The sequence below is a fragment of the Bidens hawaiensis genome, unplaced genomic scaffold, assembly GCF_021521415.1.
Source record: "Bidens hawaiensis isolate Kalapana, Puna unplaced genomic scaffold, B.hawaiensis_p1.1 tig00010056_1, whole genome shotgun sequence".
Classification (NCBI taxonomy): domain Eukaryota; kingdom Viridiplantae; phylum Streptophyta; class Magnoliopsida; order Asterales; family Asteraceae; genus Bidens; species Bidens hawaiensis.
This window is the reverse complement of record NW_027491759.1, coordinates 447,013-464,215: the sequence shown is the minus strand read 5'-3', so window position 1 is coordinate 464,215 and position 17,203 is coordinate 447,013. Positions and strand designations below refer to the sequence as shown.

Here is a 17,203-nt window from a genome sequence, read left to right as displayed (position 1 = left end):
GGTCAGTGTTGCAAAAATCCTGACTAGTCGAAGATTAACCCCCGATTAATCGCTAGTCCCCACCTCACTGATTAATTTTGGGCTAGTCGGCCAATGGTCAAATCCGGCCAAAATCAGTGGTTTCCGACGAGATTCTGGCCAATCTCCATGTATATGTGTATATATAAGACTGAAAATCACATATAAAAATGTGTGTGTACATATATAAAACTGAAAATTGTAAATTAAAGTCTGATTCAATTAATCCCGATTTCTACAACACTGCCTGTGGTGCTAGACACGAATACAAACACGACACGAAAACTAACCGTGTCGTTTTTACCAAACACGAACACGAACCTAAACTTGTTTAACTCCGTGCCTCTTCTTCCGTGCCAGTAATTTCCAGGAGTAACAAACTCAAAAAATTCAAGCTACAATCTAACTACAATTTACACACAGTCTGTTAGAATATATTAATTGATTACATTAAACCCTTACTCCAATGAATTTTGGTCATTAAATAACATCTAAATCAACAAAATCACGCGTCATCTTCCGATCCAATACCGTCACACAATCCGTTACAAAAACTAAACAAAATACGATTCAACCGTGCAAATTAGATAATCAAGTGATATACACATCAACTGTGCAAGTTCAATTTTCAAAATTAGCTAACAAAATTGTAATTACGGAGCTCTGATTAGGTTTAACATTCAAACAAAACGTATTAATCGAAGAATTTAAGTTAGAATACATTAACTGATCATAACAAACCCTAACTGCAACGATTTTCGTAATTAAATAGCATTTAAAGCAGTACCGAAGTGGTGGCGTGGTGCGTCATCTTCTGTCTGATAACGTCATCACAATCCGTTATAAAAACTAAGCAGAATAGATAATAATCAGCTGATATACACATCAATTAGCAGCTCGAACAGCATTAGTAAGCTCAGTTTCCAAATTAGCTAACGAAATTGAACTTATCGTTAGGTTTTAACATTCAATTTGATGAAAACAGAATGAATGAATGCATGAATAATAATAATTAGATGCATTAATTTCAGAAATGAAGTGGTTGCTTACCATTTGTGAATTGGAGCAGATTATTGTTATTGGATGGATTTTGGATTGAGGTGGTGGTGTGTGTGTGAATTTTGCTTTATTTACACAAAGTTATTTGAACATTTATATTGTTCTTTGTTTAAAAATTTACTTGAAAGTGTATATATATGCGCGTGTAAAAACAAACTTATTTGAACATTTATATTTAAAAAATACAAAAACCAACCAATTTAAGAATTGAACTTGAGACTTGGGTTTTCACCCTCAACAACTTTTCCAACACACCAATTAAATTTTTTGTTTTATATCTTATTTGGGATTGTATATATGTAAAAACAAGATATAGAGTGTACAAATGATGAAGCAAGGTTTGCAACCTATGATGCACAAAGGCTCCCAAAACATATAAATAACATAAAAATAAGGGATCAAAAAAATAGGAGACATGACATAATAATATATATAAAAGATGATATATAAATAAGGGATCATAAAAAATATGATACACGACATAATAATTTTTTTTATGAAAAGTGACATAAAAAATAGAGAATCACATAAAATAAGGGCATGACATAATATCTTTTTAAATGACAAAAATAAGGGATTGGGTAATATTTTTATATATTTTTTAAATAAATCATATCACCGCTAAAACAAGTAGCCACGAGTAGATTGTAAGGTCAAATTAGTCACGACGAGTTAACTGATAATATACCACTCGTATAGGAAATGCATACCGGAAGAACTAGTCGTTGACCAAGGTCTACTCGTAATAACTAATTGAGCTTTCAAACTAATCAGTCCAGTTGGTTTATTGTAAAACTAACCGGTTCGATGCATTTGGTAAACAAATCAACTCGTCGTGGTTAGTTTAGTAAACTACTCTTGTCTCAAAAAGTTGTAATCTACTCGTTGTGACTAAACGTTTATGCAGTACTCGTGAGCGTTGATTACGAGACATGCAATTTCTTTAGTCGTGGCGACTAAATGATTAATGAACGTGCTCATCACGGTTAGTTTATGGCAACTTGACTTGTTTTTGTTTCTGTAAACTACTCGTATGTTAACATAATTTACTCGTTACGACTAGTTTATAATACCTATTTCTGATCACCATGATGTGATGTTGGGTTCTCGACTTATTTTATCAACTATTAAAAACATATTAGCAGAGACATATTGTGAAACAACATTAATTTTTTGCATTAGAAACCCATGACCTATTATTGGTCAGTGTTAACGTGTTTTCCGTTACAAAAGTGATGTTGGTTCAAAATTTTGAATTCTTTCACATGCAAGGTTTGATAGATTTTAAAGTGAAAAAAAAGAAAAATTATTCTGTTAAAGACAATTTTTAGGAAAATAATTCTATTTAAATATACATATCAACTAAATTATATCTCATTATATAATTACATTAAGTATAACCATCAACTAAATTTTATATAATTATTCCCACTTATGGCCTAGTGGTAAAATGTTTGGGTTATTCAATGGAGTGACACTTTGGTTTGGATATTTACAATGACGGATTTAAGCTAGACCTTGCAACGTTATCATTTCGAATCCCGAGTCCACCCGGGGTTTAGCGTCACCGTGTGTTACGCTAAAGAGTTATGCTCTTGTGGTGGCATAATGACTGTCAAGTGGCAGCCGACGACATGGTTTCCCATGGGAACGCCAAGCCAAACTCTGAAGCCGGCGTGAGTCCGGTTAAGACAACATAGTCTGACTAGAGTGAGTAAACGGGCTCTCCAAATTAAACAATGTATTGACTTAACACATAATAAAGTTGTTTAAAAAAAACTAAATTTTATATCAGTTTAAAATAACAAGACATTTGTTTCCTTTTTGGTGTACCTTTATAACATGACAGTAACCAAATTGGGTTTGGTGGTGTCCAGTAGTTTAGTCAATGGTTGGTATAACATTTTCTTTTGCCGTCTTTTATAGATACTTTAAAAATAATAATTATTATTATGCTATTTGTCATGGTATTCACTATTCACTTTATATTTTTATGCCAATAATTCACTATTTTTAAAACCTAGAACTATATTTCCCATCATTTTACAATTTCACAAATTGAGTGTTACTAAGGGGGTGTTTGTTTTTTCTTCAAACATCTTCAAGGAGCTAATGTCTGCAGGCGCGCAGACATTACCCTTGAAGACTGTTTGTTTTTTTTCTTAAAACAGATCTGAAGTTATCTTCTTTCATCTTAAAAGAAAAGCAAGGAAATCTTGCTTAAAACATCTTCACAAAAAAACCCTACTCTTCTCCCTTTGCAGCCACCCTCTCATCCACTGCTCCTACCACCGTCCGCCAACACCACCACCCACCGTACGCCGCCACCACCACCCCCGTACCCCGCCGCCACCGTCCACCACCATCCACCGCCACCACCACCACCACCGTCCACCGCCCACCATCCATCACCACCACCGTCCACCACCCACCATCCATCACCACCACCGTCCGCCACCACCACCACCATCCATCACCGCCACCACCGCCATCCATCACCCACCACCACCACCATCCATCACCGCCACCACCACCGTCCACCACCCACCATCCATCACCACCACCGTCCACCACCCACCATCCATCACCACCACCGTCCGCCACCACCACCACCATCCATCACCACCACCGTCCACCACCCACCATCCATCACCACCACCATCCATCACCACCACCACCATCCATCACCGCCACCACCACCATCCATCACCCACCACCACCACCATCCATCACCACCACCGTCCACCACCAACCAAAACCATCCATCACCACCACCCATTGTCCACCACCACCATCCACCGCCACTACCCACCGTCCGCCGCCACTACCACCATCCACCACCACCACCTTCCACCACCCACCAAAACCAAATCGGCATGGCAAGCAAAGACTAAAAACTAGATGTAACTTGAATAAATGACTTCTATCTTGTGAGATAAGTTTGACAGTTATGCAGACAGTATCAGCTTATAAAAACAAACAGTCTTATATTTTCAGCTTGCAGATCTTCAGACCACATCTTCAGTTGCAGACATGAAAACAGATGAAATCAGCTTGCAGACAGTTTATGTCTGCAAAAACAAACAGCACCTAAGTTATTCTAAACGAATTTAAAATACCAGTATTGATTTAAACCGATTTCAATTCATGTTTCAAATATGAGAACCGGGTCATTATCTGAAACGATCGGTCAATACACCCAACATAAATTTAAATAATTTATGAATGTATTGTAGAAATTAGTTATTACGGATGGTTCTAAAAATTTTCTACTATAAAATAAAAGGCTTAACCTATTTAGAAATCTATATATTGTCAACATATTAGGTCAATAACTTGTTTATAATTTAACATTGCACAAATTAATTGACTTTTCAAATAGAAAGTTATTTAAAGGCTTAAAGCAAGATATATTTGTGGGAGTAGTTGGTTTCTTTTGAATGGAATATATAACTTTTGTTTGGTCAACTTATGCTTTTTTAATTAGACAGTCGCAATAGTATGCCTAGAAGTGTAGTTTTGGTGTCTTATTGTGGTTTAAACCAAATGTTGTGATGTTATTAGAAACCAAGTTATCAAAACAAAAAACATGAACACGGAATTTGATCTTAACAAAGATTGATTCTCACCGTTTATAATTCTTGACGCGTTTACAATGACACCCCTAAGCCATTCAAATTGCTAACTTCGACATATTCATATTCAAACAAACTAAAAAAGCTTGCAAAACATTCAAATTGCCACTTTAATCTCTTTGATTTTCTTTCGCTTATGAGGGTCAACTAGATATATGTAAATATATAATCGCAGTAAGGCAAGAAGCCCGCCAAACTAATTACATCAACCAATCACGCTTTCAACTTGAAACAACTCCAATCCTCCCAAACAAGAAACACTACCCCATAAAACCCCACCACATTATCCAACCGAATTCACATGCTATTAAACACCAAATCATACTTTGCTTTACATAACATCCATAACGCAATAAGAAAAAGGCATGAAACGCCTTAGCTTTTCTCGTTGAAAAATTCGTGAATTTGTAGAGCTCCAAAAGGTCTCGAACACTAAAAGTGTAAACGTGCGAAACTTTACACCACGTAGACACCACTTGCCAAGTCGGCTGGCAAAACCCACACGACACGAAAACGTGCTCCACGGTTTCAACATGATCCCCACATGCCATGCACAATTCCAATGAACGCTAATATTTCTTTTACTCAAATCATCCAGAGATAGTAGCCTCCAACTCGACCAACAAGTCAAGCCAATACACAAACCTATTTTAATTCGTTTCAAGATAAGCTTTCACCCGTCTTTTAAGACCATAAAAAAATATTGGTTGGATCCAAGGTCATAAACCTTGAGTATAAACTTCAACAAATCAACAATCAACATTTTTAAGTCATATATTATCTTTCCTTCATTTTCTTACAAACGTATAATATTCCAACCATGTGCCACCTTAATTTGTGTAAGGATAATTTTGAATGTTGAAAATCAATTTATATGACGTCATTAGAAGAAAAATAATATCTTTGGATGCAACCGTATTGAACAAAAACTTGTTTATGTTCGTTCGTTAAACTTTTATCAAATAAGTTAATGGTTCTCGAACACCTATCCGAGCAAAAATTTATGTTTGTGTTTGTTCATTAACGAACATAAACAAACACCTTATTGAATGTTCATCAACACATTTGAACAATCATGGGCGCTGTTCGTGTCCGATCAGTTAGTTAATTGAACAATATTCTTTGTTCATGTTCGCCATTTATTAAACAAACGAGCATAAACTACCTTTATGTCAAACAATTCGCAAACAATTTATCAAATGTTTGATTCATTTACCGTATTAACATTCTTAATTTATAATAAAAATGTGAGTTAAGTGTGACATTACGTGTTATAATTAAATAAAGTAGCAAATAATAATCTATGAGGTGAATCCACTTAGAACAACTTTAAATATGGTTTTTACAAGTAAAAAGTTGCATTTGATTAAAAAGGTACGCAACTAGTCATTATACTATAATATTTACATTATCACCAAAAAATACACAAAAATATAAATGAAAGTTAATTTACGTTTTGTTTCATAACTAATTAATATTTCTTTTGTTATTAGTCTCTGTGTTCTGGTTGCTACTTGACACGTTTTAGTCTCTTTTATTTAAATATCAAAAGTAATGCAAATATTAAATATAATTTTTTTAACGACCAACAAACATAGAATGCGTACCTACTTTGTATGGGGTGGCCCAATGACAAAAGGTCATCGCCAGCTGGTCCAACCCAGCCGTAAGGAGCCTTTTAAGCGCCTCCAGGTTATCTCCAATTCCGAGGAAACCCACCCGCCCAAAGGCCCACTGGTGGTAAAACCCCGACGCTCTCAGGATCGAACTGGAAATGACAAGGATCCCATTTTTCCTTCATTGAGCCACTCATCACCCCCCCTCCCCCCAGTACTGTGAGTAAGGATTAAACTTAGGTTTCTATTAAAAAACTCATACTTCCTACCTATACACCACAATAATAAGGACATATTAAATACAATATGATTATATAGTTTTTCATACGTTATATAGTATTTTTTAAATCACCACCAACAAATTGATTTCTTACTTACCATACCTCTATTAGTGTTATATAATAGTGTAAATTATTGTTCAGTATCTAAAGTGCTTACAAGTCTATCCATCCAACCTTGACCCGGGCTGTATCAAAAATGACTTGTTTCAATCTTAATATGCTTTTTGTATATATTTCTTTTTCTTTTCTTTTCTCTTTTTTCTAAAGTTCATCAATCAAGTTTATTTCTTGGAGTTACTTAGAGGTTTTTATCAGCATTTAAGTAAAAATAAATTAAGGTTATTCAAATAAACTCAATTGGTAGCTGGTTGGGTCTCTAACAGCTTTCCTATTATTTATATTCACTTATTTTGAAAGTGGTCATACAAAAAAGTTAATTACTCAAATGGCTCTGGTAGTTTGCCAAGAGTGACTTGTTTGGGACCTAATTTTAAGAAGTAACAAGTTTGTTATATATGATATTAGTTTTATAACATTAAATGATTACATCTGTCTTGCATATGTGAGTATTTTAATACATGATAATTAAAAAAATTATTATACTATATATTTAAAAAAGTGTTTGAATCAAATACAAACAAACTTAAATGAATGGTTTAAAGTTCAATTTCTATTGATTTTTGTCTTTGTGTTCATAATGCATTCATGACTTGCAGCTACAAATACCAGGTTATTTAAATAACCAACGTATAAATGTTAGTTGCATTTTTAGACACACTTATATCACTCTAAACATTCAGTTTTTACCAGTATCATGCATTTATCATATTCTATCTCATTATTTCACGCAACACTAGTTTTGATGAAACGAAATATACTGTTGATTGTTAGTCTGTTATATTGTTTTTGGAGGTATGAAGTGATTGCGGAGAATAACTAAGCATTTGGAATTATGATAAAAGAAGCCTGGGACATGATTTTGGATGACGGGTCGAAATTATAAATGCCACACACAACGACGGTGTTGTCGTCGACGAGCTAGAACAAGCGTGAATGGTGTGAATGAAGAAACTGCTTAAATCACATTTATAGAAAGAAAAAAACAACATTGGGTAATTTAGTTGATTATATAAAATGAAATAAAAATATTCCATGATATCACTTGGAACAATATTGTTGCAACAAGAAATTTAAGCAAGAAAATGGGCCGATGGTTAGCCTCCTGACTGGGCCAAGAACCAACAATGGGCCACGGCTGAAGTGTGTTTAATTCTAATCAATAATTCTATCATCACGGCCCACACAATAAAATCATATGACTCGAGTGACGTGCACAAAATAACCGGTTCCGGAACCGAACCGGTGGAACCGACCCGGAACCGGTTCTAACCCATACCCGTAACCGGTTCCTGACCGGGTATAGGATTTCTCCTCGGAGCCGGTTCCGGAACCGGAACCGACCCGGAACCGGTGGAAAAAACCCGGAGGAACCGGTCAAAACCCGACCCGGAACTGGTCAAAACCCGGTCAAATACCCGACTATACCCGGAACCGGTTCCGGAACCGAACCTGGTTTGACTTTTGTTGACCATACCCGGAACCGGTTCCTACCCGGTTCCGGGTTTTTTAAATACCCGATTTGTGCACGTCTAGACTCGAGCTTTCGCTGTGTTCTCAAGTTCATTTATGAAAAGAAAAGCAAGGAAAAGAAAGTTTTCTCTTCTTATCTTTTCTTTTGGCATCTCCTCATTTTCTTCAATTTATTTTCCTTCCAAATCTTTCTAAATTGAAAAGATACAAATTCTCTTAATTTAGTCATCATTTTTTCTCCCCTCCCCCTTTTTTCTTTCTTTTAATGAAACTCGAGAACACCCTTTTTATATTTTCCTTCCTTTTCCTTTCTTAAATGAAACTCGGAAACACAACATATTTTCTCCATCCCTCCTTTTCCTTCAATTTCCTTCTTTAAAATGAAACTCTGGAACACAGTGAAAGTGTCGGGTTGGCTCTAACCAATGAGCATCGTTTGGTTAGACAATTAGATGGGGCGGACATAATAATGGCTTGATGTCTAGCCTTGATATAAATCATTAATTAAGAAGGATCATTGCACCATTATTATTGATTGTAAACCGAATCAAATCAAAGGTGGTATTTTTCGTAATCACAACTTCATAAAATGTTTTATGTTAAAGTATAAAATAACAATGTAGTTTATGCAATTATACGTATTAGGAAAAAATCTCGTGTGGGTCAATCCAACCCGACCAAGACCCAAGCCGTTTTTACTTTTGTTCGGGCATTACTTGTATTAATTATGAACCCGTTGTGATAGGTGAGGACTTACGGCCAACTTGGCTGCTACGCGATAAAAAGGCTCGATACATTGATAAATTGCTCTTAATAAGCTTATTATATTTATGATTCCTTGTTTAACAATCAAAGACTAAAAACAATTTTGTTCTCTCTTTAATTATTCTTGATCTAGGAACAACAATAAACACCGTATTTTATTATGTGCAAATAATACGTACGTGTTACAACTCATCAAAAGCGCGGTTAGTATTCAATACCCTTCACACAAATCAAAAGCCACACACACATTTTATATGAACAAAGATATAAACATTTTCAAAAATTAGATCTAGTAACTAACTAGTGTTACCTAGGGTAGAAATGGCTGTGAGAAACCGAAGCAACCGAGCTACAATCATCACGGTCCGAGTGATTCAGTAACTTTTTTGTGATGTGGGTAAGTTCCATAGTATTTTCGTCTATAAAAGGAGGATTAGAGGGGGCAGGTAACGGTTCATCGTTTTTTGCTAACATTTTTAGTACTGCTGACATGGACGGTCTCAAAGATGGATCTTCTTGTGTACAAAGAAGTCCAACATGTACAACTTTTATAGCATCCTTTTGGAAATTAATGTTGGGATAAATGTGCATCATTAAGTTTGGGTCAAATATTTCATCCACTGTACCTACCTTAAAATGCTTCCATGCCTACCAATAAATTAGTAACACATAAGTTTTATTGTTTTAAGGAATAATGTTTAAGAAATAATAACTCAACTACAATTTGGTTAATAATATAGCTAGAAAACTTACGATTGACGGTAAACTGTCAGTATATTCTGTAGTTTTGCTTTTGTTGTTTTCCATGCCGGTGACCACCTCAAGAATTAGAACACCAAAGCTATAGACATCTGCCTTTTCGGTTAACTGACCGTGGGCTAGGTACTCTGGTGCCATATACCCACTAGTGATATAAAATATAAAAAATTAAATTATTAGGCTATAATAACTTTAATTGAAAACTAATCGGACACAAACAATTAAACAAACGAGGTTTTCTTGTTCATGTTCGTTCACTAAGAAAATTGGTGTGTTTGCGTACCATGTTTGTTCATTAATAGTATAATGAATGGTTCGCGAACGTAAACGAACGAACATAACTGAACATACACTAAAGAACATAACTGATCGTGCACTAATTACATGTAAACATGCACATAAATCTATTAGGCCTAAAGGACAAAGGTTATTGAAACTAGACTAAATTGTAACTAGAATTCATAAAAATAAGCTAAAGTTGTAATGGGCTAAAATTTTGAAGCAAACACACAAATGAACAATCTTAAAAAAAAAAAAAACTAACGAATATAAATGAATGTAAAGAATGAACATAAACGAACGCTCACGAACATAAATGAACGAATGAGACATGCGTTATGTTCGTTCGTTTATAAAAACAAAGGGACATGAACAAACTTTCGGCCAAATGGTTCATAGACAGTTCACTGAAACTTACAGTGTTCCAGCAATGGCAGTGCTGATGTGACTTTTATCATCTTGAAAAGATCTGGCCAACCCAAAATCGGCTATTTTCGGACGAAACCTCAAGTCTAATAAGATATTAGAAGCCTTAATATCTCGATGAATAATCCGCGTTTTGGTATTTTCATGAAGGTATACCAGGCCTTCTGCTACACCAATAATAATATCAAACCTCTTCTCCCACACTATTTCCCTACCTTTTATTTGGTCTACAAATTTTAAAAAATACAATGTAAATCATTAGCTTCGTGATTAGTATTTAACGCTATCACTAACTGGTTTAAACTATAAAACTAACTTACCAAAAATGAAGCGGTCGAGGCTCATGTTGGGTAAATATTCGTATACAAGAATGCTTTCGGGTCCCGAACAACTGCAACCTAACAACCTAACAAGGTTTTTGTGTTCAACACTGCTAATCATGTTGACTTCATTATAAAAGTCAACGGCTCGGAATTTGTTGTTGAAATAAAGTCTCTTGACTGCGATCTCTCTTCCATCTGAAAGAACCCCCTGAAAAGCGCATCTCGGGTCAGCCCAGCTCGATTTGGCGGGTACCCAAATTATCAGTTTTGACCTGTTACCGAGGGTCGTCCCCGAGAATTGTTAAAAAATTTGGGCCGGGGCCTGGGGTAAGAAAAAAATTGGGCCTTAAATAAAACTGTTTTTTTTATTGTGTTTAAACAATTAAATTTTTAAATGGCCTTATCGGGTTATGGTTTGGACCATTCAAAATTAATTTTTTTTATAATAAAAAATGAGGTTAACTGAATTGGATAATTGGGTTTAAATATTAAACATATTAAGAATACGGGACAGGAACAGCCGCCCTCCCCGCCCTGGACCCATCCCAACCCGTCCTCCCAATTTGTATTAAAAGTTAGTACCTTGTAGACCGTCCCGAATCCTCCCTGTCCTAGCTTATTGGACTCGTTCCAATATCCGCTAGCTTTTTCAACAGTCGAGTATTTGAAGTTCAAGCTACTGTCGTTAAGAATCTTTGCCATTTTCTCGGCATCATAAGAACCTGAATATTATTTAAGCAATCATTATTATAAGTTCATTAAATATTGCGCGATTGCTTACTAAAACTGCTCGTTTGCTTATGGTTCTTTTAACTAAGTAGTTTTAATAAGCAATCCTAAATTGTTTCAAAACAACTTATTGTTGTATCGAAACACAATACGCCGATAAGAAGATAAACAATTAAACACAGCCTAAATATTAAACATGATCAATACGGCTATACCTTTTCTCTTTTGCGTTACATATCTACGGTTCTTGATGTATAAAATAATCAACAAAGCAACTGTTAAAACCACCACAGAACTAACAACAGAAAATACTATAGCTATTATCCTCCCTGCAAAAAAATCATTAATAATATTTAAAATTTTTAACATCTCAAAAATGATTAGATTGGAAAACTATATATAATAACTTAACAAGGTGACGTGTAAAAAATTATTTTTACTAGGGGTAACATGGGTCGGGTCCGGTATGACTTAAAACGTACTTATAACCAAATGCGTCGTTTTTAAATTTATATAATTGACTGGCATCCGTTACAAATGGTTCGTTAATTTCAGTTACTGGGAAAGACAGTTCGATGATTTCTAGGGATGTTCATCGGTTCAGTTTCCAATTTATTCGGTTATGATTTTTTATTCAGTCGTAACCGAATACCTAACCAAATAAAAAAAAAATGTTTAACTAAAAGTAATTATTGTTGTATCAAAACATAATAAACTAATAAAAACTTATAAGTTATAACAAACCATCCTAAATGTTACCTTTATTACTAGAGCAGCTTGAAACCAGTACATGATTAAAGAAATCCGTATCCGAATACCTCATAAAACACCCCGTGTTCAACACACGTCCCTCGGACCACGGTAAACACTTCGACATCTCCACCGACGCATTCTCCAAACACGCCCGACACGAACTCGGGCTCAACGTCTGCCAACATTGTGCCAACACATAAACCGAATCACCACCACCCGAACCCACCATTTGTTCTCTACCAAAATAATCACTACTTCTCAAAGCACCCCTCACCGCATTCCCCACCACCCGCATTGTCTCCTCTCGAAAGTAATCACTTTTCCTCGTTGCATTCCCACAAACCGTCGTGTCGTTTGGGCTAGTATACTCGTCGTAAAAACTATAGTTTTGTATTCGCATAAAACACCCGTCGAGAAATGCATAGCCCCCGTTATGCGGATAACAAGTGGGAAAAAAGGTACGTAATTCGGCGTAACATAATATGCAGTCTTGTGATGTTAAATCACCGTAACATTGCGCTAGCGAGTTGAGTGCATCGGGTCCACTACCAACCGACGCTGTCGAGTTGTTAGAAGTTCGGATTTGGGTGCTAGTTATTTCCATTACGTGTATGAAGTTTTGGACAAATATTGATGAGTTTGCACTTAACACATTGTCACAATGTAACTTGATAATCTTGGCTCTACCATCACCTTTTGATTTGGATATTAATATTGAAATTAATATCAAAGTGATGAAGATCTTCATATTGTGGCACATTAGAGTTGTCTATAGAGAAAGAGTGTTAATAATATGATCAAGATATATATTATTAATGTTGCAAGTGGGTACATAAGTGAATAATGTAAGTCAAGCTTGGCTTCTGGACACTTTCAAAGACTTTATATTATTTTCAACAAAAGAACATTAACTTGAATTCAAAGTTGATGAATATAGTGCTTTGTGGGTCCCTCTGCTCTTAAAAGGTATCAATGTTTGAATTTGGTATGAGGTGGTGAAACAACTTTTACTTTTTTGAATATTGTAAAAGACTTATTGCGTGTGATTTATAGTAAGGTTTTCTGTATAATACAGCTTAACAACTTTTACATATGTTAATATTTATTTTAAGAAATATACCAGCATAAAATTCAATGTGTGGGTTCCGCTGCATTATGGCACCTTTGTAGTATTGTCTTACACAAGTATAGATTGATTGTTATAGTGATTCTCAAAGAAGATCATAAGCTAGATCACCGGATTCCGGTAAACAGCAAAAACTATTCCTCATAAGAGGAATCAATCTATCACTCGAATACATTTATAAGTTTTCAAGCAAACGAAAATGTTTTTGTAGTCAGACCGGGAAATGAACCGGTCGTCTTAAGGGTACGCCGATCAAACCCGATTTAAGAACTTATATATATCATTAATAATATAAAAAATAACACTATACATAAAATACAAATTAAAATATGAAGAAACTTAAGGTTTTGGTGTGAATATGCTATGGGGTGCTAAATAAATCAGAAAATAAGATTTTAAAAGAAAAAAAAAAGTTAAAATATAATAAATAAATAAATAAATAATCTAAATCTGGTGACCATAACACTGAAAAACAGGGAAATAGATTATAGAAGATTCCAGTTAGGCTGAGGGGTGCGGAGCGCTAGTCAGGGCGCGTGAGGGACTTCGATAGCGCCCCGGGGCGCGAGAGCCACACCACCGGGGCGCGAGAGGGGCGCGAGAGGGGCGCGAGAGCGGAAAACGAGGCAGGCGCCAGGAGGCTCGCGCGCGTGAGTGGCTGTGGGAAATGGGAAAGAGCCGTTGGAAGGCTTTAATAATGAATAAAAATATTTTTTTTTTTTTAACAAAATCATCTATATATATCACAATACATATATCACAATACATATCAAACACAACCATTCTCACATACTACAACCAAAACGAATATCACACACCACACCCAAAACCCAAAATCACCCTATCTTCGAAACCTTTTTTTAAAAACATGTCTGGAAATTGGTACCCAAACCTAGATTCAGATTACCCTTACGACGATTTATGGTCGGCACCGGAACAACCGATGTTTTATTCGGGGTCGCAACAATCATCCGGCTTTCAACCATCCAACATGCAACCGTCTCCTAACTTTGTAGTTCCGGAGACACAAGATCCGGAACCAGAAGGTGAAGCTGCGGGACAAAGAAGACGCGTCCACCGGAAAAAACAACTTGCAACGCACGGGTCGGGTTCGGCTTCGACCGGAAGGGCGAAACGGAAAATCACTCCGTGGTCATCGGATGAGAAGGAAGCCCTGTGTCGGGCTTGGATAGCCATTTCTGAGGATCGGCGTTGCGGTAATTGTTTTAACGTTTTTAAAAATGATTGTAAATAAAAAGTTAAATAAAAAAGTTAAATGGCTTACAAATTTATTTACATAATTTTGCAGCCGACTACCAAAAGAGCAAGGTCTTTTGGACAAAGGTTAGGGAGACGTTCTATTCGCTCGTTGGGAGTACAGAGCGGAATCCCGATATGATTTCGGGTCGGTGGACCGAAATTAGAAAATTTGTCGGCTTGTTTACTAATCTGTTCAACAGGAACGCCGGTCGTATGAGACCAAGTGGCAGTGACGATTTGGCGGTCTATAATTTCACTGTCGAAGAGTGGAAGCAGGAGTGCCTGCGGAGGTATGGGGCGGTGAAGACGTGGGACGGTGTAAAGTTGTGGGAGAGGTTGAGAAGGTGTGCCAAGTGGGTTGAGCTGGTGGCGCCGGACCTTGATGCGGAAGTAGGGCCGAAACGGACTAAAACTAGTTCGTCTGGAGCGTACAGCACAACGGACGGGTCGGATTGCCGGGTTGGATTCGACCTAAACGTTGCGGGGGAGGAAACGTCTTCACCGCCGAGGAGGCGGCCATTGGGAAGGGACGCCAGGGGGAAAAAACCGGCTGAGGGGGAAGCCGTAAACATCAACGATCTTGTTGAATCCCTCAATAAATTCAACAAAACCCTGGAGGTGGTCTCTGTTGACAAAAAGGAAAAAAAAAGAATGAGAGATTTGGACTTCCTTGCAAGAGACTTCAGCCACCTAAATCCGGTCGACCAAATGCTGATGGAAAAACAAAAGGAACGTATCCGGAAGAGGTTGATCGAAGAAGACGAAGCCGAAGAATAAGAATAATGTTAATGTGTTTTTTTAATTTTTTTTAATTAATGTGTTTTTTTAATTTTTTAGTACTTTAATTTTTTTTATATATTAATGTGTTTTTTTAATTAATGTGTGTTTGTTTAAATAATTACTTGTTTTTTTAATAATACGTTTTTTTAATACATTTATAAAAAAATAAAAAAATAAACCGCTCGCGCCCCCTCTCGCGCCCCTCCACACCATGCCCCGGGGCGCTATCACCACTACCAATACCCATCTTATCAAGTTTCTCTCTCTGCCACACGTCACAATATTATTGGATGGCGCCCCCACTCACGCCCCCTCTCGCGCCCCCCACACCCCTCAGCCTTAATGCCTTAGACTACATTTTGTACGATGAAATCTAGCAAACAAGTATCAAGAACTTTTGTCATGGTATGAAAAATACAATGGGCAGAAATAATATATTTTCAATCTACACACATACTTATCACAAACTTAAATAAAACGTTTAATTCAATATGCCTTGCCCATCAATTTCTATAAATCAACATATACCTAAAGACAAAATTGTCCTTGTTAAATCAAGTACCAAAACATACATCCAAAAATCTAAATGATAAGGAAATAGAATAGATTAAACTGACTTCACAAACAAGTTATTAGATTAAAGTCTTTTAACTATGACTAAAATTAAATTTAAAAGCTGGTATCTAAATCAACTTTAATCATGACTAAGACACAAGCCGGTTTTAAACCAACACCAGATTATGTTCAAAGATAGGCATGTCTTGTACGGCATATCTATTTTTGTTGTAAAACATAGGGGTGTAAACGAGCCAAGCTACTCAAGATCGGTTTGAAAAAAAGTAAGTGAGCAAAGGTTAAACGAGCCCAAACCTAAAAATAACCTTGTTTAGTATATGAGCCTGAACCAAAGCTTTACTTATCGAGCTTTAGCTGGCTCGCAAGCCTAAACGAGCTGGGTTTTTTATATAATTCTTATTTAATTTATTGGAAATCTATTTTTTTAAATAAATGCTATGTATAAAACTATGATAAAAATAAATAAATATATAACAATAGCTATAAATAAATACATAAAAGTAATTATAAATATATATTAATTAATTAATAAACAATAAACAAGTCGAGCCCGAACAGAGCTCAAGCTTGAAAAACTACTCAAAAACCGAGCTCGAGCTTTACAATTTTTGAGCTCAAAACACGCTGAGGTCGGACTTTAAAATTTTGTGCTGCTTGGGCTTTAAAATTTTGAGCTCGAAACAAACTGGGCTCAAACTTTGAAAATAGAGTTCGAAAAAAGCCAAGCTCAAGCTTGAGCTCTCTGTAAGTTAAATATGCCGAGCTCGGACTCGTTTCTTACTTTCAGAAATTTTGGCAAATGAAGTATGGAACTTAAATACAAACCTCATCTCTGCTTTAATAAACAATCAAACAAATTGCAATAATCAGTTCTGCTTTAATAAACAATCGATTTACAAACGAAACTTGTAATCAAAGTAATAGATTTAAAGCCTCAAAAACAAACACACAACAAGATAGAATTAATAATATCAGTCTATCAGATCAGAGTTCATACCTTAATTTGCTTATATTGGAATCATGATCCCAGGCCAAAGAGATTGATTGATTGGATGCTCATTTCGTGTTCAAGTTGTCTGCAGTTTCATTAATAAAATACAACGGTGGCGAGTAGGTCATAACTAATAGGTGACAACTTGTGTAATAGATATATACATAATATAAGTTGTGTATATATTTATATGTGTATAGACTCAGTCAGTCAAGGAGGTGGTCTCAGGAGAATGAT

General features: G+C 36.0%; 1 protein-coding gene across 1 annotated transcript; it reads right to left on the bottom strand.

Moving 5' to 3' along the window:
- Window positions 1-9,239: 9,239 nt before the first annotated feature.
- Window positions 9,240-12,981, bottom strand: LOC143534070 (cysteine-rich receptor-like protein kinase 2). The gene is made up of 7 exons (XM_077028666.1): window positions 12,240-12,981; window positions 11,696-11,809; window positions 11,334-11,473; window positions 10,749-10,959; window positions 10,421-10,655; window positions 9,718-9,868; window positions 9,240-9,612 (listed from the first exon to the last, which is right to left on the bottom strand). Exons 1-7 carry the CDS (start codon window positions 12,979-12,981, stop codon window positions 9,271-9,273), a joined length of 1,935 nt encoding a protein of 644 aa, XP_076884781.1. The 3' UTR covers window positions 9,240-9,270.
- Between the last annotated feature and the right edge of the window lie 4,222 nt (window positions 12,982-17,203).

What these genes read in the sequence shown, in the direction of transcription:
- LOC143534070 (XM_077028666.1), bottom strand. Translation starts at nt 12,981, where the DNA reads ATGAAGATCTTCATCACTTTGATATTAATTTCAATATTAATATCCAAA. An exon ending in AAGCTGCTCTAGTAATAAAG is followed by an intron (nt 11,810 to 12,239) that starts GTAACATTTAGG and finishes ATTTTTTTGCAG; the next exon opens with GGAGGATAATAGCTATAGTA. An exon ending in ACTGCCATTGCTGGAACACT is followed by an intron (nt 9,869 to 10,420) that starts GTAAGTTTCAGT and finishes TTATATCACTAG; the next exon opens with TGGGTATATGGCACCAGAGT.